This window comes from Sinocyclocheilus grahami, unplaced genomic scaffold (genome assembly GCF_001515645.1).
Source record: "Sinocyclocheilus grahami isolate Dianchi unplaced genomic scaffold, SAMN03320097.WGS_v1.1 scaffold1624.1, whole genome shotgun sequence".
NCBI lineage: Eukaryota > Metazoa > Chordata > Actinopteri > Cypriniformes > Cyprinidae > Sinocyclocheilus > Sinocyclocheilus grahami.
The window spans coordinates 27749-51362 of record NW_015506803.1 but is presented as its reverse complement, the minus strand read 5'-3'; the positions used below and the strand labels follow the sequence as shown (position 1 = coordinate 51362).

The 23614-nt window shown below is 39.7% G+C and overlaps 1 protein-coding gene across 1 annotated transcript; it reads left to right on the top strand.

Annotated features, from left to right (window-relative positions):
* Positions 1-5602: 5602 nt before the first annotated feature.
* Positions 5603-16912, top strand: LOC107571637 (adhesion G-protein coupled receptor G7-like). Its single transcript, XM_016257971.1, has 6 exons — positions 5603-5691; positions 5770-6101; positions 6840-6921; positions 7048-7206; positions 7294-7453; positions 16844-16912. Exons 2-6 carry the CDS (start codon positions 5822-5824, stop codon positions 16910-16912), a joined length of 750 nt encoding a protein of 249 aa, XP_016113457.1. The 5' UTR covers positions 5603-5691; positions 5770-5821.
* Positions 16913-23614: the final 6702 nt, after the last annotated feature.

Genomic DNA, 23614 nt, shown 5'->3' with positions numbered 1-23614 from the left:
ATATATAAATAATTTTTTTAATAATTTTTTTCAGCTGGCATGCACCAGGCATCAGCCCTCTGTAATATAACTACTCACTTATTTGATCCTCCGAACATTCTCAATTGTAGTTTGACCCTGGATGCCATTAATGCATGGGTATGTAATCTATGCCTAATGATTGTAATATATAGTCATTCAGCCTGATTTTTTCATAACTGACTTTTTTTTTTTTTTTTTTTTAAATAAAGGTTTTTGGGCAGCTACTCCTGAACAAAAACGGAACTTAGCCTCCAGCACCCAGATCCTCACATCCATACCAGAACGGCTAACACCCCACAACATCACAAATGCAGCTCAAATAACCAACATCCTGCTTTCTGACCAACAAACTCCACAAACTACGGTACTTAATAAGCCTTAAGCAGATATTAACATTTAAAGTTACTTCATTATTTTAAAGATACAACATGTAAAGATATCATAATTTTAATAATTTTTCCCATTTTCTTTTTGTAATCTATAGAAAAGTAACTGTAATCTGATTACAGGCATTTTAAAATATAATAATATAGCTGCAAGCAGCGATTATCGGGGTTCATGCATTTTAAGGTCTTTAAAGGGGACATAACACACAGTTTCTGCCAATCTCATGATATTTTACATTATTACAACACCTCTCTCCCCAGTCTGGCATGAATGGCTCGAATAGTTCCTGTATCAAATGAAAGCCCGCCTTCTGAAATACGATATGTGCTGTGATTGGTTAGCTGGGTCAGTGTGTGCTGTGATTGGTTAGCTGGGCCAGTGTGTGCTGTGATTGGCAGCACTCGGCGCCTGGTCGGGAAATGTCATGCCCCTTACCATAGCCACCTGTGAGCTTCAGTGTAAATATTGGGTCAAAATCAAATAAATTTGAGCGTAATTTAAACCCAGATGATAGTAACCACTCTAAGTTCGTCTGCCTTGGGAAAGCTAGCGTGTCTCCGACATAGTGATAATAGTCGTTGCCTTCTCTAGTGCAGCTCAACCAGGTCTCATCCCATTCGTCGATATTTGCGATATCACAAATTCCTGAAAATATGAGTTGTAGTCCAAACGAGTCGTTTGTTGTAGTTTTTGATTCACACTTGCTGATTTGTCACTGACAGTACCATCTAATGGTATATGCAAAATTCATAAGCACTCTATTTTTGTCTGACTTCAGATTGTGTTTGTTCAGACTAACACAGACTCTACAGAAACTCTCTCTGCGTGAGGATCCAAATCCATTGTTGGTGCAACCGAAAATGGCAGTGCAGTCGCTGAAGGGACAAACGCCAATCCGACAAGTGCAATTAACCTCTTTTAAAGGCAAGTGTTTGAAGTTTGTACAAAAATAATAAGCGGCAAAACCATTTCAGAGTTGATAATAATGAGAAATGTTTCTTGAGGAGCAAATCAACATATTAGAATGATTTCTGAAGGATCATGTGACACTGAATACTGGTGTAACAATGCTGAAAATTCAGCCTTTTCATCACAGGAATAAATTACAATTTAAAATATATATTAGAATTTTAAATTGTTATAACGTTTCACAATATTACTGTTTTACTGTATTTATGATCAAATAATGCAGACTTGGTGAGCATAAGAGATTACTTTGTAATTGTTCCAAACTTTTGATCGATAGTGTACTGTATATACTGTAGGAGTAAAGCTGTTATAAATATCCTTTTAGCATATTAGCGTGCTTCTAAAAGACATACTTATCTTAATATTTCCAGGGCTGAATGATACCTTTTTACCTGACAGAATTATACTGCATATAACAGAGGCTGAGTTTTCCAAACATATAGTTGACCTTCAAATGAATGTCACATTCAGTGAAGGTAAAGCTGGATTCAGACTCTACTCTACAAATTTACTTTTCCTTTTCTTGTATTTTGTAATTCTTCCACATGAAATGATCTGTTGAGAGTGATATTTTAATAGTAACTATCTCACTTTTTCTTTAGATTTTGATAAAGATATTGGGTTTGTCCTCTATGATAATGATCAGTTCTTCCAGTCAAAAAGCTTTCAACCTTCTCTGGATACCAAGAGAAGAGTGATATCTGCTAATCTTCAAGAAAATTCTGGAATTGATCAGGTTCAGTTTGCAGTCACACCATCGGTGAGCAGCTAATCCAACATCACACTTCTTGCTTTTCAGCATGGTTGTAATTAAATTAGAAAGTATGCAATACCATCCCATTTCACTTAAATTTTCAGGCCATACTGCTGGTAGGAAGCCATTTTCTACATTCTTTAAAATAAAGGTTACATTTCAGGAACCCTTTTTGATTTCCCAAAGAACCTTTCAGTGAACAGTTCTTAAAGAACCACCTTTTTCCACTATAAATAAACTTTTGTGGAATGGAAAGGTTCCACTGATGTAAAAAATTCTTCATGGAACCATCAATGCCAATAAAGAACTTTTAATTTTAAAGGGGTCATGAAATGGAGAATCAAAATATTCTTGATATTTACATATATACAAGGTTACAATACTGCAAGTTTCACAACTCAAAACTAGCTCCCCAGTTTAAAATATTAATATTTATTTTCTACCCTTCTGAAATGCCCAGATTTGACACCTCTTAACATGCATCATCGCCGTATGTAATCAAGTATCCATGTTCATAACAGCTCATGTTTGTTCATTAATCATAACAGCGATGTGCTGTTAGATAAAGATGTTGAGTAAGACTCTCAAAATCAGATGTTGTTCTGTCAGTGGATGGAAAGAAACTCCAAAAACTTTGCATAGCCTTCCTAAAGATCTGAGCCTTAGAAATGCATTGCTGAAGTGGCATTAGAAATGCATTGCTTCAAAAATCCTAAAAGTTTCTTTATTTTAATGTTTAAATTAGACTTTGAATAATAGATTTATGGTGTGACTCTACTGAACAGCAGTTAAACCATTCAGTTTAATCACCACTGTTAATGCAATGCTTTCATTGACAAACACACACACACCCAGAGAGAGAGAGAGAGAGAACGTCTCGGGTTACACATGTCGTCAAGACGCCTCGTCCTCTAGCAGACACTTTGGGTACTGCCGCCAGCAGGACTGGTGTTTGAAGCACGTGTGAAACAACTCCAATCCCATTGGCCCACGTAGCCTGTGATGTCACAATCGGGCACCCGTAAGTATAAGTGGGCACTTGCCGAACACGTCACCAACTTGGTTTTCTGAAGGAGATGTGAAAATAGGCAAGCCCTAGGCATGGCAAGGGGACGCAGAGTCTCGTTCCCTCTCGGGGAACCATGGTTACATGTGTAACCCGAGACGTTCCCCTTCTAGGGAACTCAGGTGCACTGATAACTCGGAAAAATGGGGAACCAAGCTAATCAGGTGGGACATCCCATTAACCAAGCTAAGAACACAGCTATCCTCAGAAGGCTATGTTAGAATGAGCCAAAGTGCCTCAAGCCCAATGTAAGCAGTGTCTCTTTGCGCTCACCTGCCTCTGCATTCAACTCCTAGAGAAAGGAGGGGCACGAGTGACCATGCTAGTCTTCTGATCCTGTCTATGATCCTCAGATCAAGATGGACCAGTCCCCTCAGAGGTTTTAAAGGAAAACTTGGGTTGGCAGGGAATTAACTTCCTGTAAGGCAGTGGACCATGCCTTCGCCTCCCTGAACTTCTCCACCAGTGCCTCAGTGATGGAGCCGAAATGCCCGGAAGGCATCAGTGGAGTATCAGGAAGAAAGGCTTTCACCTCTCTCCCGATATATCCGCGGGATTTAATCACACATGCCCCTCTAAAGCCAATATTGCTTAGTGGTACGAAGAGCAAAGTCTGTGGTGCAGCGCAGTTCCTCAACTGCCTCAGGGGACAAACGCTTGCCCTCATCTAGGTCTCTGAGTAAGTCAGCTTGGTAAGTGTAACAAAGTTCATAAGTCGGGAAGAAGGAGGCGGGAACCGGCGAACACTCAAAAGAAACTTTAATAATAAAATACACTCCAAATAGCGCGACAGCCCCTCGCGGACGACTGCCGCGCACAAACGAAACCAACACACAAAATAAAATCCAGGCCTGGTCCTCTCTCGTCTTTCCCTGTCGTCACTCCTCCTTTGTATCCTTCCGGAGCTCCTCCGTGAGACTCGAGACCGGTGAGTGGCGCAGGTGTCGCGCATTCGCAATTACTCCACCGGCCTCGCTCTGTTCCCACGGCTCTCGGCCCCGCCCCTCTCGTTACAGTAAGATTGTAATACAGTCATTGTGTGCAAGGCTCCACCAGCAGATGACTAACTCCACCAGAAGACGACTAACTCTGGGAGAGAATGCTCCGCATCTGCCTTTCACGTGAACAGACTAAATCAAGCCTCTTAGTGGTGGCACCATTACTCCCAGCATTTCCCCATATGCGGGGCTGGAATTAGGTTTGCAGGATTCAGTGTTCACACTATCATCGCCATCGTCAACCACATCCACACCTTGACTCTCACTAGATGAACGCAATATAGCGCTATCCGCTGAATCCAGTAACCCAAGAGAAAGAGCATCTGGCTCCCGCCGTGTGCTCGAGCCTGCAGTGGAAACTTTCAAAAGGTTCATACCCTTCTCAAACTTTTCTGCAAGCTCAACCTGCGAACCCCGCGATCTGAGCCTTCGCCGTGCCTCTGCTACAGTGGCACCCAAACCACGAGATGCAGACGCTTGTCGCTCATCCCTCGAGAAGAGGGACAAAAGCAAACTGAGCTTTCTCATTGGAAATTCTCACAACGAGCGTATTCAGAGCCCTCAAGCACCGAACACGCGTGCTCCTCACCAAGACACATAATGCAGAGATCGAGTGTGTCCTCGGGTGTCAGAAACCTCGGACATGGAGGAACACACTTTCTAAAATGCTCACTTGCCTTGGCTTCTCCATAACGCCTTCACACGCACTGTCAAACAAATGATTCCTGAAGACAACAAAAGTTGATGATTTGTTCGGTAGGTGCCCTCTTATACTTCCGGGCACCCGCCTGTGACATCACGGGCTACATGAGGACCCCTGAGTTAGCCAATCACAGCAGTCTAGTTCACATTTCTTTCATGTTTTTTTTTCTTCCCGTGAGAATGGAAAATGATCATTTTTACAAATATTGAACCTTTTTTGGTGAAGCAAAACTAACTTTTTAAACGAACCTTGAGAAATATTATAAATTTTTTTAAACTGCATTCCATGACCCCTTTAAGAGTGTATAGAACTATACTGTGATGTTCCTCATTATCAAATACATCGACACAGGTCCGTACAAGTATGGTGTTGAAAAATGAATACATTGTTGAACTTTCAGGCCGATTCGACAATGTCCCTCAATGACTTTGCCTGCGTGTTTTGGAGTTACGATAAACAGGACTGGATCACTGACGGTTGCACCAAAACTGAGAATTCCTTGGGACATGCAGTTTGCAGCTGTAAAAAACAAAAAAATGCTAACTTTGCTATTCTGATGGTAAGATGTATTTACATCAAGATGTAAATACCATTTATATTTGAGTTAAATGGATCAGTAGAGTCTATGATGCTGTGAAGTCATTTCCACTAGAATCTAATGCAGGTGTCATTTTCTGCAGGCATTTGATATCAACTATCAATATTCTGAAGCCTTGCATTGGATCAGCATCACCGGCTGTGCTCTGTCTGTGGTGGGACTGTCTGTCACAGCATTGTACCAAATCATAACCAGGTAAAAGTTTACACTGTTACGCGTACAGCTTTTTGCTGTGGTGAAGCAGTTTTTTTCATATTCATACACATGCCATAGGAAGTCAAGAGGAGGCAGCCCTACTCTGCTAGTGGTGAACATCTGCTTGAGCATGACGATTTTCTACCTTCTCTTCATCTTTGGCATAAACAACCCCGTCCAACATGTGAATGTAGCAGAGGTGTCTGGCGAGAATATAGTTCCTGAGTCTGATCACCACAAGTACTCAGATCAGGGACCCTGTACGGCGTTTACAGCTCTGCTTCAGTACTTCCTGTTGGCTACGTTCACTTGGAACACTCTGTACGGCATTAATGTGTTCCTGCTCTTCAAAAACTCAGTGTCTGGAACACCTTCATGGTTTCCACAGGTCGCCATGGCTGTTGGATGGGGTAGGAGATATTGAACGTGCACAAAACACTAATGTGCTATTTAATTTATGACTAACTTCTTAGTAAAGGTGTTCAAATAGGCTACAGTATGGGTTAAAATAATATATGGTATTAAATGGTATAAATATTCACATTTGTATTGCTGTTATGCCAGTGTTGTGTGTGGTCCCATACAGTGCAAGTGTGGTCCGATTCATGGGCAAATGACTCTTATGAGCCGGTTCTTTCAAAGGATTGTTCGAAAAAACCTCACCAGCCGAAGAGCTATGAGTCTTCATTGAATGAATTGAATTATGTCAAAGCAGTTACTAATTCAACATCTGGCCCATTTACAGAACTGCAAGTTATTTTTACTTTCAGTGATGTCTATGGTGAAATGCAGCAATATTTGTTTCCTGAATGTTCATGAAACTCTGTGTTATTACCGTCTGATTGTGTGAAATTGAATCTTGTGGCATTTTCCTACCAGTGTGATAAACCAACCAATTTAGAAATCACTCCTCGTGCTCAAACTAAATTAAAATAGTCTTCTATATGGTCTTCTTCTGTAATCACTTCTATATTGTTATTAACCAACATTTTAAGGAATATCGCAAAATATTGCTTAGTTCGTTCTCCCACTGCCATACATCCTGTGTATGTATTAATTGCACAACAAACATATGACTAAACCTTAACCATGAAATAATGTCTCCAATATGCAATGCCATCAGTGTCTATAAAGCTTTTCCTGTTTAGGTTTGCCTGCTCTTATTGTTGGTATCTCATTGGGTTCCACCTACCGTGTGGAGGAGCCTTTAGGTTATCGACAAGAAGAGTTGTAAGTAACAGATATTTTTAACTTTAAAGATCAACTTTACTAATTTATTTTTAATTCACTTTATTTAATATTATTACATTGATTTCAGACATTTTGGTTCAGTTGTAATTTTTTCCTTTTCTGCAGTTGCTGGCTGGCTTCACTGGACCACAAACAAAAGTTCAGTATAAAGAAACCCATGCTTTGGGGATTCGTGCTCCCTTTACTGATCATGCTGATCTCAAGCACAGCAGTACTGCTGCACTTCTCTTACAAAATCTGCAGGACCAACCCTAACTTAAACAGGTGTGTTTACTTTGGGACCAGAAAATATCAGTAATCCACCAGATTTATGAGAATATATTTCACCAATAACACACTGTTGCTGTTTAGATCACGTAAAACTCCTCTGAAGAAGAAGATGTTGAGTAGTTTTTCTCTGGCAGTGATGCTCGGCTTGTCTTGGGTCACGGGCTACATTTTGCTAATCTCTCAAGAAGAAAATCTCCAATTGATTCTCAGTGTGGTTTTCTGTCTCTTAAACGCAACACAGGTGGGTTAATGCACATTGCACAAACACGCACAAAAAGGTTATAATGAATTGTCAATGCTTCTATATTCATTACAAGTTTTTTTTTTCATTTCCAAAGGGTGTTCAGATATTCATTTTATTCGCTCTGAGGCCTTTTTTAAACTCAAATCCAGCTATTCTTAACTCTCTGCATGCACCAGAAATAGGCTTTCACAATAAAGTATTTTTTTTATGGAAAAATAAGAAACCAGAAAGCAACGAAAGCTACAAAACCACAGATATTGACTCTCCCTGACAGGCCATCAAAGGTAATAATACATATCACAATATCTAAACAAATACAATATACAAACCACCCTTTCCTTATAAAAAACTCTTCTTTAGATCCGGCGTAGATCATTGGTGAGACTGTGGTCTTCACCTCAGGAGTGATATACATCATGCAGTGAAGGCTCGTTAAATGAATGAAGACAAGGAGGAATATCAGCTTGAGTCAGATATTTTCAGAAATTGTCATTAGGAGCTTTGTTCTTTGGGCTTTGTTCACACTGCACACAAATTTGATTTGGTTTTAATTTTCACTCTTTATGCAATCTGACCTGCTTATTCCAAAAGTATTAGTGCTATTCATTGCCTAATGAATGTCACATAGTTCAAGGAATAGTCTAAAATTAAATTTTGCTGAAAATTTACTCACCCTCAGGCCATCCAAGATGTACTGTAGATGAGATTGTTTCTTCATGGGAACAGATTTAGAGAAATATATCTTCACATCACTCGCTCACCAATGGATCCTCTGCAGTTGAATGGTGCCATCAGAATGAAAGTCCAAACAGCTGATAAAAACAAAACAATAATCCACAAGTAATCCACTCGACTCCAAATTATTTATTACTCTGTAAATTATATCTGAGCATCATATTTATAGTGATCCTTGAAATGTCCCTCAGATGTCTGCAGTGCATCATTGATCTACAGTATGTAGAAAACAATATCGGCCCTAGAACAGAACATTGAGGAACTCAATTTGCAATGTCTGGAAACTGTAGTTCAGTGTGTGCAATAATCACAATACCAGCTACACACATCTACAAGAAGCATGTAAAACTGCACTCTTGTTTAAATGTAGGGTTATTTTAAATAAATAATGTGATGGAAACATCGTGAATGTTTTAAAAAAATTTTTTTATATATATTAACTGCTTTTCACAGTAGGAGTTCTTGGCCTTTTCATCTCACTTTTTCTGCAGAGCTGCGAAAAATGGTGTGAATAAGTCAGTACAGCACCAATATTTGTGCCAAACAGTGGATTATATCCTTCAGAGAGTCAAAGGCCAACACAAAACCAACATGAGGAAAATGTATGAAACCTTATTTGAGGGAATCAATCTACATAAAAAATTATAATACAAAATCAAACCCTCTTGAACAGAATCTACACATATTTTTATATTTCTGTTCAAAGTTGTATTTTATTTTAGATTTAGTTATTGTATTACATCAAGTTAAACTAAATGAAATTGAGAAACATTTTGCTGAAATAAAATGTTTTCATATATTTTATTTTAAGTTCAAATTTATTTCAAATAACAGAAGTTTAAGTAACTATAATAACCCTGAAATACATATTGTGTAAATTTATCACATTGTTTTAAATATTAAGGGTAAAGGAGTTTTTTTTTCTTTGTTAAATACTGATAATGAGTTCAAACAGATGCCATTAATACAGGTAACGAGTGGAGGGCAGAGGAGCCTCTTAAAGAAGAAGTTATAGGTCTGTGAGAGCCAGAAATCTTGCTTGTTTGTAGGTGACCAAATACTTATTTTACCGAGGAATTTACCAATTAATTCTTTAAAAATCCTACAATGTGATTTTCTGGATTTTTTTTTCTCATTTTGTCTCTCATAGTTGAGGTATACCTATGATGAAAATTACAGGCCTCTCTCATCTTTTAAGTGGGAGAACTTGCACAATTGGTGGCTGACTAAATACTTTTTTGCCCCACTGTAGTTTGTTATGAAAGATGCTCTGAAGCATCAAAAAATGTTTAACATATAGTGCCATATTTTTAAAATAAGGTGGCCCCAACTCTGTTGTTTTTTAATTTTAATGTTCTTTCATCACTATAGTGAGTATGTTGTAGGTCTGCAGTATTGTGGTTTGTTCAGTTTGCTCGCTTTCATGCTTACAACTGTGATTAAAAAGAAGATCAATGTACACTGACTACCATTAAAAACTTTGGGGTCACTATTCATTTTTTTTAATTAATTTGTTCAATTGATACTTTTATTTGACAAGAATGCATTAAATTTGCCAAAAGTGACCATCAAGATATTTATAATGTTACAAAAGATTGTATTTTATTTTATTTTCAAATAAATGCTGTTGGTTCGAAGTTTCTATTCACCAAATAGTCCTGAAAGTGACACTGTATCATGTGACAGAAACGCTGTTGACTGTTGAGGTGGCTCATTGGAGTGTGTGTGTGTGTGTGTGTATATATATATATGTGTGTGTGTGTGTGTGTGTATATATATGTGTGTGTGTGTGTGTGTGTGTGTGTATTAGGGCTGTCAATATATTAACTATATATATATATATATATATATAATCCAGTAGAACAAAATTCTACAGGTATTGGGTTTATTTCTATTCATTTAGTAATTCTGTTTGTTTTGCTCTAATACAGAGCTAAAATGTGAGTGAATTATACATCATTACATTGATGTAAGCTAAATGCGCATATGCCCCTTTAAGAGCGCGATCTTATGTCAGGTTTGATTGCTATACACATGTAAAAAAAAAAGTGGTATTAACGAGCAAGTTAGGTTTCCTTTATTTTCATTGGTTGGTATGTGTTAAGTCCCTCCCTCCCGGGAAAATAGAAAAGGTGAGTGGTTAATACGGGGGAGGGGGAAAGAGACGTGCAGTGGCTGAGGAGAGGGCTGATCGGAGCGATTGAGCTGACAGATTGCAGAAAATACAGTTAACCCATCGATAGATGATCGTATTAATACGTTGAAGTGTATATAGTGCGTGTGTTTACACAAGTGGTTGAGTTAATTCTGTTGTTCATATTTGAATTCTGAGTACAGTTTTTTCCCGTTATTGCGGTTACGTCATTCGCTCGTAAATAGCGCTGAAACAGACTGTGCGTCATGTTATCGTCAACAATAACTTTTTAAGAAAGGACCAAAAGACTGAAATCTTCGTGAATTCGTCGTGCAATTGACTCGAAGGAGACCAGATAGCGCCCCAGATCACGTGAGGTCTGGGGTTCCTCTGGCTGCGTTGGAGTGTGACCCACATCGGCCGCCAGTGACAGCGCAGGACGAGGATCTGCGAGAGGCCTATCACGGTGTTTCACGATCATTTCACAGTTCATAAAGGAGTTCAGGGACCCTTGTTTGCTTTTGTTTTACACTCAGGAGAGTGAAGAGGCCAGTTTTCCGTTTCCCAGCCACTACGTTCTCAAGCCACGATTCAGGCCTGCTCCGGGGTGGGCTGTGGGAGTGTGCGTGTTTTAACTGTGTGTGTGTGTGTGTGTGTGTGTGTGTGTGTGTGGGCCCACAGTGTTACCTATCAGTTCATATAGTGTGGTTCAGCGCGCTTGGGAACCGTGAGCATTCAGAGTGATATTTTGACACCCAAAGTGAATTATTTTGTACATTTAATTTCAAGTGTGTTAGTTTGCTCAACTTACTAATTCAAAGTGTACTTGACACAGAGCTCAATTCAGTAATTCTGTAATACGGTAATTCTCATATGTGATATTTCCCTTTTGGGGTTAAATTGTACCAAACTTGATCAACTTTATTGTGTAATACTTTGCAACTTGAAATTTCTACTCTTTTATTTTACTTTAAATTCTTAATATTTATTTTATTTATTCAAAATAGTTTATTTTTGAGTGTGTATATATATGTGTTTGTGTATTAGGGCTGTCAATATATTAACATTTTTAATCTAATTAATCACACTCTTTTTCTGTGATTAATCGCGATTAATAGCACACTTCATGAAATTAAGCTTAGACCATTTTATCTTGTTTCAAATGTTTATTTTGTCATAATTTGCTATATCCAGCAAAGTAACCAAAGATAACATTGGGGCGCATGCACAAGTGCTGACCCAGATGCTGGCGTGTTCGAGTTTGTTTGTTTTGTCTTATATTTTATTTCTGATGCTATTTTACTCTTAGATTTTTAGAGATATGATTTTTACATTTATTTTAGTTTGGATTTGGAGTCTAAAATGCGTCGTCGATCGAGTTATTGCACTGGAGGCCGAAGTGGAGTTGGGAAGTTTGAGAAACAACGGACTAATGAGTAAAAGGACTTACATCCGCGAGGATTTACTAAGTCTTCGGTATAACATGAAAGTTCCGCCGAGTCCTCCTTGTGATGTTCCTCTTGAAATGATTTACTCTCCACAAACAACGTACAGGAAGAGGAAAAGGAGAAAGAGAGGTACTAGAGGGGGAATTCGGAATCGGCTTAAATGACGAGGCAGCCGTTTTCCTTTGCCCACAATAACTCTAACTAATGCCCGCTCACTTAAAAACAAGATGTCTGAACTTGCAGCACTAATGAGATATAATCGAGACTTCAAGAGAACGAACTTGCTTTGCATTACTGAAACATGGCTAACGGAGGAGATTGATGACATAAACCTCGAGGGATATTCATTAATTCGACTGGACCGTGACAGCCAGATATCATTTAAAAGCTTTGGAGGAGGACTGTGTATGTTTGTCAACGACAGCTGGGCAACCAATACCACGGTACGTGGAACCTATTGTTCAGCCGACTACGAATTATTATCGGTTTCATTCAGACCACACTATTTGCCTCGAGAGTTCGGACAAATCACTGTTATTCTGGTCTATGTGCCTGGGCCAAATTTTTCACTTGCAGCCGAGGGCATTGCTGCCAGCTACAAAATGGCGTTGCGCAATTCAGCAGACGATCCAGTGTTTCTTCTTGAAGATTTTAATAACTGTGAAATATCAGCGGTTTTGCCGAACTTGGAACAGTATATAACTTGTCCGACGAGACTGAACAAAACCTTAGATAAATGCTTTGGTAATATGGACAGTGCTTATGTATCACGGTTACATCCACCACTAGGACGTTCAGACCATAACGTCATCCATCTCCTTCCAAAATACAGGCAGATGTTAAAAAGGACTAAACCTGTCATCCAGCAGGTGCAGTCATGGACTAAAGATTCAGTGGCAAACCTTAGAGACTGCTTTGAGAGCACCGATTGGGACTTGTTTTTTAATTTTAATTGTTGCAATGATCATGAGTTGTTGAATGACATGATTACTGGTTATATTAACTTTTGTGCAGAAACTGTGGTCCAAACTAGAAACGTTAAGAGTATTTCCAAACAACAAACCCTGGATTAACAAAGATCTTAAACAATCTTTAAATGAGAAGAGAAATGCTTTTTTTAAGTAATGAGACACAAAGTAAAAGAGCTAAATAAAGAGGTCAAACGTAAGATAAATGAGGCGCAAATACATTATAAAGGGAAAGTTGTAGGGATGCACGATATATCGGCCACCATATCGGTATCGGCCGATAAATGCAAATTTTTTCTGTTATCGTTATCGGCCCAATAAGAAAATTTGGCCGATATCTTAAAGCCGATAAATAATGCATTATTTCCTTCAGAGACACTTCAGATGCGCGCTGTTCGTTTGCAGCCTTTTGTGCAATTGTACGTTGTAATATTGTGTTTATTTGATGTATATCTGATTTATCTCATATAGAATGCGTTTGGTTAAGTTAAAAGAGCGCTTCAGTTTACCGGTGATCATCTTTAGCTCAGCACACGCAGCTCAAACAGCAGTGCACAACATTAATAACTATGATTGGGAATGTCGTGTATATAAAATTCTAATGAGAACATTATTATAATAAAACATTGTGAATTCTTTGGGTTTAGTTGCCATGTTTCAGCGCGTTGTTATGGGACTGATGATGAACTGGCCGTGTTAATTATCTGCGCGCGCTCCTCCTACATAAGGCTCAAAAACACCTACATAAAACAAATGCTCATGTCAGAATTCTTTTCATGGATTTTACATCAGCCTTTAATACTGTACAACTGCAAATGTTAAAAGGAAGATTGTAAGATTTAGGTGTAAGCAGCTGGTTGATTTTATGGATTGAATGCTTTTTAAGAAATAGACCCCAACGAGTCTGTGTCAATGGAATCTCATCTGATTATATAGTCCTGAATTCAGGGTTACCACAAGGAGGCGTGTTATCACCTCTGCTTTTTTCTGTCTGTATTAATGAACTTCAATGTAACCGGGATGATCTCACCCAGATCAAATATGCTGATGATTTGGTTTTAATTTCTTGCCAATTGGACATGAATAGTTTAACTTATTTTGAGTATATTGAAAGTCTTGCTCAGTGGTTTGATGATAGTCACTTACAATTGAATATTGAGAAGACAAAGGAACTATGCTGTGGGAACAAAAATAGGATCGGTACGGCTGGTGTCTCATATGAACAAATTACTATAAAAGGTGTAAAGGTAGAGCAAGTTTCAAATTTTTAATATTTAGGTACAATCATTGATGACAAGCTCTCATTCCAGGAAAATGTGGACCATATACACAAGAAAGCAAGACAGCGTTTAGGTCTACTCAGGAAACTAAGAAATTTTAGCATCGATAGGAGGGTCCTAACCATTGTTTATAGATCGATGATTGAAAGTATTTTAACATATAATATTGTATCATGGTATGGCAATTTAACAATGAAACAGAAAAATAAATTAACACGAGTAATTAATGAAGCAAATAGGATAATCGGCCAGAAACAGAGTACAATGCAAGAGCTGTTTTTACACTTTATGGAAAAAAAGGCGATCGCAGTCTATTCAGACCAAACTCATCCCCTTCATTCCTGGTTTGAGCCCCTTCCTTCAGGGCGCAGGCTGCGTATATCGCTGGCCAAAAAGAACCTATATAAAAGATTTGTTAGGATGTATTCTAGTCTATGCCAGTGTCAAAGATGAATTTCTGTTCAGGAAATCTGTACAGACAATAAAGTTAAACTAAGCTAAACTAAACCAAAAGATTGAAGGGTGATTCTAAAAAATCTGTATTTTCTGCAAGCTTTTTCAAGATAAATTGAGATGTCTTTCGAAAAAAGGACACTTAGAAACTCCAAAAGGACACCAAAGGACCAAATGATATAACCCATATAAGCACATAAGAAAAAAAAAATCAGAATTTTATAGTATGTGTACAGTGCAACAGCAAACAGCTTTTTTACATTTTAGAGAAGTCCAGTTGTGATACCGAACAGGACCACATGGAGATGCCAAAAAAAAACTAAACCAACCGCCTGCTGACTGCATATATCTTCTACAGTACACGGATCCAATCAGTATTACTAAACGCAGCAACATACACATGACAAATCTAAACATTATCGTGAATGTGTGTGGAAACAACATGAATGTATGGAAATATCTGTGCTTGTGCATAAATCCAATGTGCAATCAGTGCATCGAGCACTCATAATGCATTATTATAACGGACTAATAAGCGTGCTTAGTGTACGACTCCTGTACACCACCGCAATTGTCTTTACCTTGATTGCAGTCTTCATCCATCAAAACTTTACTAGCGAGACTGGTTATCCAGTCGAGAAAACGTAGTTTGCGTCTCATCTGGCCATACAGCAGTGGGATGTGTTGGCAATCCGTTCAGTCTGTACTTCACACAGCGCGTGTGACGTGTGAGGGCTCGCGCTCTTCAGAGACAATCACAGAATATGACAGAGCTCGTGTTTAAACGCGAAACACACTGGAATGAATAATTCACTGAAAACGCAACGCGAGTCTCTGATCTCTCTGCAGTCTCTGGTGTAATCAGCCTGGTTTCCTTTATATTGTTTTGGATGGATTGTTTGAATGCATTTGCTTACTGGATCATTGGACTGAAAACTTTCCCGGAGTTTAGCAGCTTACAATGATCTGATTGCAAGCAGAGAAGCACAATTAGAATATAAATTGTGCTTCAGTAATTTTGCTTCAATTGCGTTAAATTATTTTAACTCGTTAAGGATTTTTTAATTAATTGCATTCGTTAATGTGTTAACGTTGACAGCCGAATGCATCGTGATTCTTTCTTGAGTCGATTCTGAGCTTAGTTTTGAACAGCAGATGGCACTGCATGCTTTAGAAACAGCCATACTCTGCTTGTTTCCAAATCCTTACACACACTTGAACCTAAAATAATCATTCATAAAATTAGAAAAGGTTGAAGCAAATTACAAGGGTGTTCACAGTGGGCTGTGTTTACATTAATCTCGCGTCATGAAAGCATTCTGAGCTGAGGTGAAATTAAAGTTGCATGACTCAGCCGAATGCACAATTACTCTTTAGCACTCTTCGTATGTATGTATGTATGTGTGTATGTATGTATGTGTGTGTGTCTCTGGAAAAACCAGAGACCTCTCCAAAATTATCAGTTTATCTGGTTTTTCTATTTATAGTTATGTGTTTGAGTAAAATGAACATTTGTTTTATTCTATAAACTACTGACAACATTTCTCCCAAATTCCAAATAAACATTGTCATTTAAAGCATTTATTTGCAGAAAATGACAACTGGTCAAAATATAAAAAAAGATGCAGTGTTTTCAGACCTAAAATAATGCAAAGAAAACAAGTTCATATTCATTTTTAAACAACACAATACAAATTGTTTTTTTCTTAGGAAAAGTTCAGAAATCAATATTTGGTGGAATAACGTCTCGGGTTACATATGTAACCCTCGTTCCCTGATGGAGGGAACGGAGATGTTATGTCGTGACGATATGGGGTCTCACTTGGGAGCCCAAACATCTCTGAGTTTAAGAGATTTTGCATGCTGAGCCACTCCCCGTGCACACGGGTGAATAAGGTGACAGCGTGCATCCACTCATTAGGTTTTACGCTGAGGAGCCGAGAACGTGTCCCGGCAACAGCGAATGGTTCAAGGTTGTGGCATGGGGACATAACGTCTCCGTTCCCTCTATCAGGGAATGAGGGTTACTTACGTAACCAAGATGTTCTCTATCTGTCGGTCACTACGATTTATGTCATGATGACATATGGGGTCTATGGAAAGTGCCTTAACCTGAACCCAGTCACAACCCTGTGGTGCTGCAAATGTTGACAAGCCATAGCGTGTCAAGACAAAAGCTACTCTAAGGTTGTAACCTTCCTAAAGCCCCAGCGCAAATTCACTGACCTTGATACTGAAGGGGACCAAATGGTGAGTACATTGCAGCTGGAGAAGGCCATGCTACTGTTCTGTCCACAAAAAAGTTTTTCGAAGGGATTTCAACCTTCAGTGAAAGATTGCTTTAAATCTTTACTATTTGTTCTTTTCAGTCTGGCAGAACGATGGGGAAGCAAGCCTTAAGGAAAAAGGTCGCTATGGAGACCACATCCTACCCGTAGGGAGGTGACATGTGGAGATAATGATATGGACTGACACTGTGATCGCACAACTCCTCTCTCAACCGGGCCATGATGAGGCAGTGGTCGAGATAGTTGAGGATCCTGATGTCCACTTCCCAAAGTGGGGCAAGGGCGCCCTCTGTGACTTTCGCGAAGACACGGGGGGGACAGGGAGAGCCTGAAGGGGAGGACCATGTACTGCCATGCCCGACCCTCGAACGCAAACCTTAGGAACGGTCAGTGACGAGGAAGGATCGAGGCATGAAAGTACGCATCCTTCAGGTCGATTGCTGCAAACCAATCCTGGGCTTGAACGCTTTTGATAATATGGTTCTGCATCAACATCTTGAACGGGAGCTTGTGAAGGGCCCTATTCAAGACTCAAAGATCTGAAGTAAACCACCTTCCTCATCTCGGCTGGAGGGACCAGCTCGATTGCATCCTTCGCCAACAGGACCGCAATCTCCTCGCACAAGACGGAGGCGTCTTGGACTGCCACCAAAGTCTCGAGAATGCCATTGAACTTGGGAAGTCGCCTGGCGAACTGAATTGCGTAACCGAATCGAACCGTCTGAATGAGCCAGCAGGATGGGTTGGGCAGCGCAAGCCACGCTCCCTAACTCCGTACGAGTGGCATTAAAAAGCGACAGTCAATGTACCTGCAGTGGTGCAGTGAAGGGGAGTTGTGCTCGGTGGCCCAGAAGGCATCGTGTTCTGAGTCATCACAGTAAAACTCCCCGTGTCCCCGGAGGGACTGGCCAGAGAAGAGCAGTCTCCCACATCTCTGGGTTGCCCATGTCAGGGCAGCTTCGTCGTCTTCTTGGAGGACTTAGCGGCCGGGTGTGACACAGGGGGGCGCTGCTCTCCTGCGTGGGGCTTGACGCACTGGCCTCGACGGTGTCTCAGCGCGGGGTAGAGCCAGAGTGGAGGACCCACACGGCGATGAGCAGGCTGAAACACGGCCCGCGACGGAATGGTGGCAGCTGGAGGATCACGTCGGGGCAATATGTGTTGAATGGCCTCAGTCTGCTTTTGTAATGCCGAGAACTGCTGTGCAAAGTCCTCGACAGTGTCGCCGAACAGGCCAGCCTGGGAGATGGGAGCATCAAGAAAACGTACTTTGTCAATGTCTCTCATCTCGGCCAGGTTAAGCTCCCAGAGTACTAACCGGCGGTACTCTGCTTGTGGCAGAGAAACCAGGCTGGGTAGTAACTGAGGGGTCTCCTCCACTCCCCTTGAGGAGAGAGAGACGCGATCGCAGCGATGCCATGGTCATACGCCCACAGTAGACGCATGACTCCTCCACGAGCACCGCTTCAGTGTGTTGGAGGCCCAGACACTGAAGACAGCATCATGGCCATCGACAGAAGCCAGGAAACGACTGCATCCAGAAGGACACGGACAAAATGGCATCTTGAAAAAGATGCGAATCGTCCGTGATTTGCTCTTTTAGCTGAAGTGCCCAGGGGAATCACTGCTGACAGGGACATCACTCTAACACACCGTAACACCGACCAGGAGCAGCCCCCGCAACACAAAGGTGAATGGCTTTGTAGTGAGTATAAAACATCAATGCACGCTGTCGCCTTATATACCCATGTGCACGAGGAGTGGCTCAGCATGCAAAATCCACTAGCCAATTCTCACTGGCGTTTTCTCTTAATTAACCCTTTCGCATGTGAGTTTAAAATATTCTAGCTGAGCCCCCAGTGTGAGTTTATTTTTTTTTTAGGCGACCGTTATTTTAAAATCTATCGCCTTATTGTTTCCATGGCGATGTGTCATGCTTGTCATGTGACACAACGCAGCCAAAATGGATCTGTATGGCAGATGGATCGCTTTTATTTCATTTTTCCTGTTTTATTCAAAATATTCACAAACATGCTCACTATATTATGAAATATCTGATATTCCGATTCTGAGCAATATGTGCAATTAAATCTATTTGGTAGTTTAAACACTTTTATATCAACCGTGTTAGTTGATCTGTACCGGATGATGGGCGCCGCCATGTTAGTTCACGCTGCATCCGAGCTGTGGGATTTACAACATGCAAATTCATCCTCTCCTCCCGAAACACGTTAAAGTAGGTCTCCGGTAAACTGGGAGAAGAGCAGAGTAAACTTTATAGTTATCCACACAATCTGTATATGATATTAATAAAAACATGTCGTCAGATTATATTTGTAAGGTTCATTATTGCCGTTTCCATAGACATCAGCGTGTATTTTACAAACTGTAAATGTATGGTTTTGCTAGTACTTATGTGTATTTAAATGTCTGAAACCTAAAATAAGTATTATATGGTTGAAAACAATGAATATTCGTGATAATATGACAAGTGCTTAGCGCATCCGATCTGGCTCTGCGCCAGGCAAAGCACGAAAGCGGATTTAAATTCAGCGGTTGATGACGTGACGCACTGAAAGTTCTAATCACACCGTTGTGATCGTACGCTTCAGGGACCAGCCAAGACTGATCACACCGGTGTGATCGTACGCGTCAAAGGGTTAAATTCAGAGATGATTGGGCTCTCAAGTGAGACCCCATATGTCGTCACGACATAACTCGTAGTGACCGACGGATAGGCAACCCTGATTTTCAATCACCGCTTTCTTGTGTCCTGGCATGCTCTCCACCAGCCTTTCACATTGCTGTTGGGTGACTTTATGCCACTTCTGGCAAAATTCCAGCCTTACTGAAGCACCCCAGATCAATGTTCCCTCTATTTTTTTTTTCTTGCTGCACAAAACTTTTTTGGGTGGACATTTCAGCCTCCTGAGCAAAAACATTCTTTGTTCCAGGCCTGTACTGCACACACACAAATAAGTGTGTAAATTTTAACTTTAATGTGCTATTTATATTTGATTTGACCCTTTTTGTAACTAAATTATGCACATTTTAGGTTACCTGAGAATTAATTTTTTTACTTACCAAGAAATTCTATTAAAAAAATTATTTTTAAAAAGTCTAACGCAGAACAATTCAATTCTTTATAATAATAAAATAACTATTATAAAAAATGAAGCAGTTATTGCTAATAAATTCCCTTTTTGAGGTCAATTATTTTTAGGCTTTAATATACAGTGGGGGAAATATTTATTTAATCCCCTGCTGATTTTGTAAGTTTGCCCACTTACAAATAAATGAAGGGTCTGTAATTCTATGGGAGGTTTATTTTAATGGATAGAGACAGAAAACCAACCCAAAAATCCAGAAAAAACACATAAAATTTATACAGATTTCACAGTGGGTGTGAGAATTTTTAGTTCAATCGGACTGAATTCATAAATTTTTTTTAACATGCGCACACTGCACAAATATAGAGTTTCTCACTGTTTGCATATAATAACCACTCCTACGTGGTTTCTTTTTTGATTTTTAACAGCAGAATGAATATTTATCCATTTATGGATAAATATACATATAAACCGCAGTGCCGTGCTGCTCATATTTATCACACAAAAAATGCCCCTCCCCGCACCCAAAACAGGTTGCCTGTGGATGAGAATCCAAAACAAGGACTGGTGGGAGGTTGTCCTGCTCCACTTCACAGTTTTATAATGACAGGACATGCATTTATATGACACTTTATTCAAAAGGAAGAGCCGCGTTCCGCGCGTCATACATCATTAAGCTATTTCTGCGTCTCTGCACATGCGCAGTCCTTTCAATTTTGGGGGTTCAGTCCGATCGAGTGTTTACATGCACTCTCAATCCAATCGTATTAGAAAGAATAAACCACCCCCTTCAATCCAATTGAAATTTCATTCCGATCGAGCTCAATCGGATCGATTAAGGTGTTTATATATGAAGGCTTTTCAGTCTGATTGAGCCGTCAATCTGATTACAAACGGATTATTTGACTGCATGTAAACGTAGCCACTTTGGCTTGCAGGGCTCTCCAGGTTTCCGTCTACCCATTAGAAAACCAGATGTTGGGCAAAGCTGAAAATTGGACTCATCAGGGAAGATGACATTTCTCCAGTCCTCTACGGTCAAATCCTTATGGGTTTTCTTCTTTTCCTCACTCAAAACTTTTGTTTTCAACTCTTTTGGCCTGATAAATAGTTGGTATTTGATTCCAATTACTTTTGAGGTACTACTAGCACTGCTTTTGCCATCCAGCTGGTCCAATTGTAAGAGGATAGTGATGAGCACAGCAGTGATTTTTATACTTTGAGGTGATCACCTAATCATTACTTAATTAAGCAGAATGAGGTGTGCCTGTGTTGGAATTTAACAGACACTGGAATGGAATGGCTGCCATACATGTAGGAAAAATCCTCTTTAATTTTTTCCAAAAGTTTTTGACTTCAGAAGAGTTAAAACAATTAGTTTTTGACCATGTGTTTGATAATCCTGCTGCACATGCAAACAATGTGATATAAAAGTAGTGTTTTTGCATTGCATTTAAACTTGACATGAAGGCTTCACTGTTCTCTCTTTTTTTTAGTTCCTAATTTAGCTGTATGTAAAGTTTGTTTCCTTGAAAATAGATAGCTGTTTCCATAACGGATGGACTTCCCACTCTAGCAATGATCCAGCCCTGACTCTGCTTTATAAACCAGACAGTAACAAGAGGTGTTCATATTAGTAGTAGTTTTATATTTGTTGTATCCTATGTGTATAATGGAGTACTTTCTGCTCTTAACAATTTCCTCAGGTAAGGTTCACCTTAGAATGGTTACAATTATTATATTAGTTAATTACAGATACAGTTAATGCTTAAATATATAATATATATTGAAAAACAGTTTTTGTAGTTGTCATTAATTATAACAATATTAAAGTTTTATAATTAATTAATAATGAGAATATTTTAAACAATAATGCTGTGTTATTTAAAAATGGTTAAATTATTGTTTCTTTTTAATAATGTATATTTTTGGTGCTTTATCTGAGTTTGTACAGGACAGCAAGACAACATTTTGTTTCTCTATTTACTCTGTTGGAACAACACGCTTCTATGATTGTTTGTTTGCTTGCTTTCTGGGTTCATTTCCATATGTTTGCATATTCTGTGTAACCACTGCATGTCACATCTTAATTTTCCAAAGGTCTTGTTAAGTAGATACATTATACATGCTAAAACATTTCCCATGCACAGTCACCTTCATTTTGCGTCTCTTCCATTTGTTTAAGTAAAAACAGTATAACGTTCAAAAGTAGCAAAAATTGACAGTATGCGAGTCATTCACAATATTAAAGGGAAAACATGATAAAGTCAGGGATGGCCGAAGTACACACATCCTTCACTCAAGTAGAAGTACAGATACTCATATTTCAAAAGACTGGTAAAAGTTGAAGTACTGACTACACTTTTTCATGTATGGGCTCTGACATGTACTTAAGTAAAAACTAGCTATTGTTACTACCCGTTTTAATGTCACGCTGGGACCTCACATCATATTAAGACATTAAACAGAAGAAAATTCAATTCACTTTTACATTACATTTACATTTAGTCATTTTGCAGATGCTTTTATCCAAAGCGACTTACAATTGGGGAATACATAGTGATTCTTCTTAAAGAAACCGACACAGGAAGTGCTTGTAATACCAAGTTTTAGGCATTGATCAAATAAGTACAAGCTAGAAAGGGAAGGAATAAATAAAGAGAAAGACAATGTATTTAAAAATTTTTTTTTTTTAAATTCAAGTTAAAGTCAAGTAGCATTTAAAGAGATGACGTTTCAGCTGTCGCTTGAAAATTGTCAGGGATTCAGCATTTCGGATAGGGGTGGGAAGATCATTCCACCAGCCAGGAATGATGAACGAGAATGTTCTGGAAAGTGATTTTGAGCCTCTCTGTGATGGTACCACGAGGCATCACTCACTAGCGGATCTCAGACTTCTGGAGGGGATGTAGATTTGTAGTAGTGAGTGGAAGTAGGCGGGTGCTGAGCCTGTGACTGTTCTATATGCAAGCATCAATATCTTGAACTTGATGCGAGCCGCAACCGGTAGCCAGTGCAATGAGATAAAGAGAGGTGTAACATGGGCTCTTTTGGGCTCATTGCAGACCAGTCGTACCGCTGCATTCTGAATCATTTGTAGAGGTTTGATTGTGCTTGATGGAAGTTCAGCCAGAAGAGCATCGCAGTAGTCCAGTCTAGAAATGACAAGGGTTTGGACAAGAAGTTGTGCAGCATGCTCCATTAGAAAAGGCCTGATCTTTCTGATGTTGTGCAATGCAAACCTGCCAGATCGAGCGGTCTTTGCAATGTGGTCTTTGAAGGTCAGCTGGCCATCAAAGATTACAACAAGATTTCTGTCCGAAGTTGATGGGGTAATTGTAGAAGAACCTAGTTGGATGGTGAAATCATGCTGTAGAGTTGGAGTGGCAGGGGAGACAAAAAGCTCAGTCTTTGCCAGGGTGAGCTGTAGGTGATGTTCTTTCATCCACGCCGAGATGTCCGCCTGGCAGCCTGAGATCTGTGCAGCTACCATTGGATCATCTGGTTGAAATGAGAACTAGAGCTTTGTGTCATCAGCATAGCAATGGTAGGAGAAGCCATGTGCCTGTATGATGGGACCCAGTGATGTAGTGTATATGGAGAAGAGGAGGGGTCCAAGAACTGATCCTTGAGGAACCCCAGTGACCAGCTGATATGCTTTGGATACCTTCCCACCCCAGGCCACCCTGAAAGACCTACCAGTGAGATGGGATTCAAACCAGTGAAGTGGAATCCCTGTGAT

Coding starts and splice junctions, on each gene's coding strand:
- LOC107571637 (XM_016257971.1), top strand. CDS start 5,822: ATGACGATTTTCTACCTTCTCTTCATCTTTGGCATAAACAACCCCGTC. Junction 6,102..6,839: donor CGCCATGGCTGTTGGATGGG/GTAGGAGATATT, acceptor TTTCCTGTTTAG/GTTTGCCTGCTCTTATTGTT. Junction 7,454..16,843: donor GTCTCTTAAACGCAACACAG/GTGGGTTAATGC, acceptor TGTTCTTTTCAG/TCTGGCAGAACGATGGGGAA.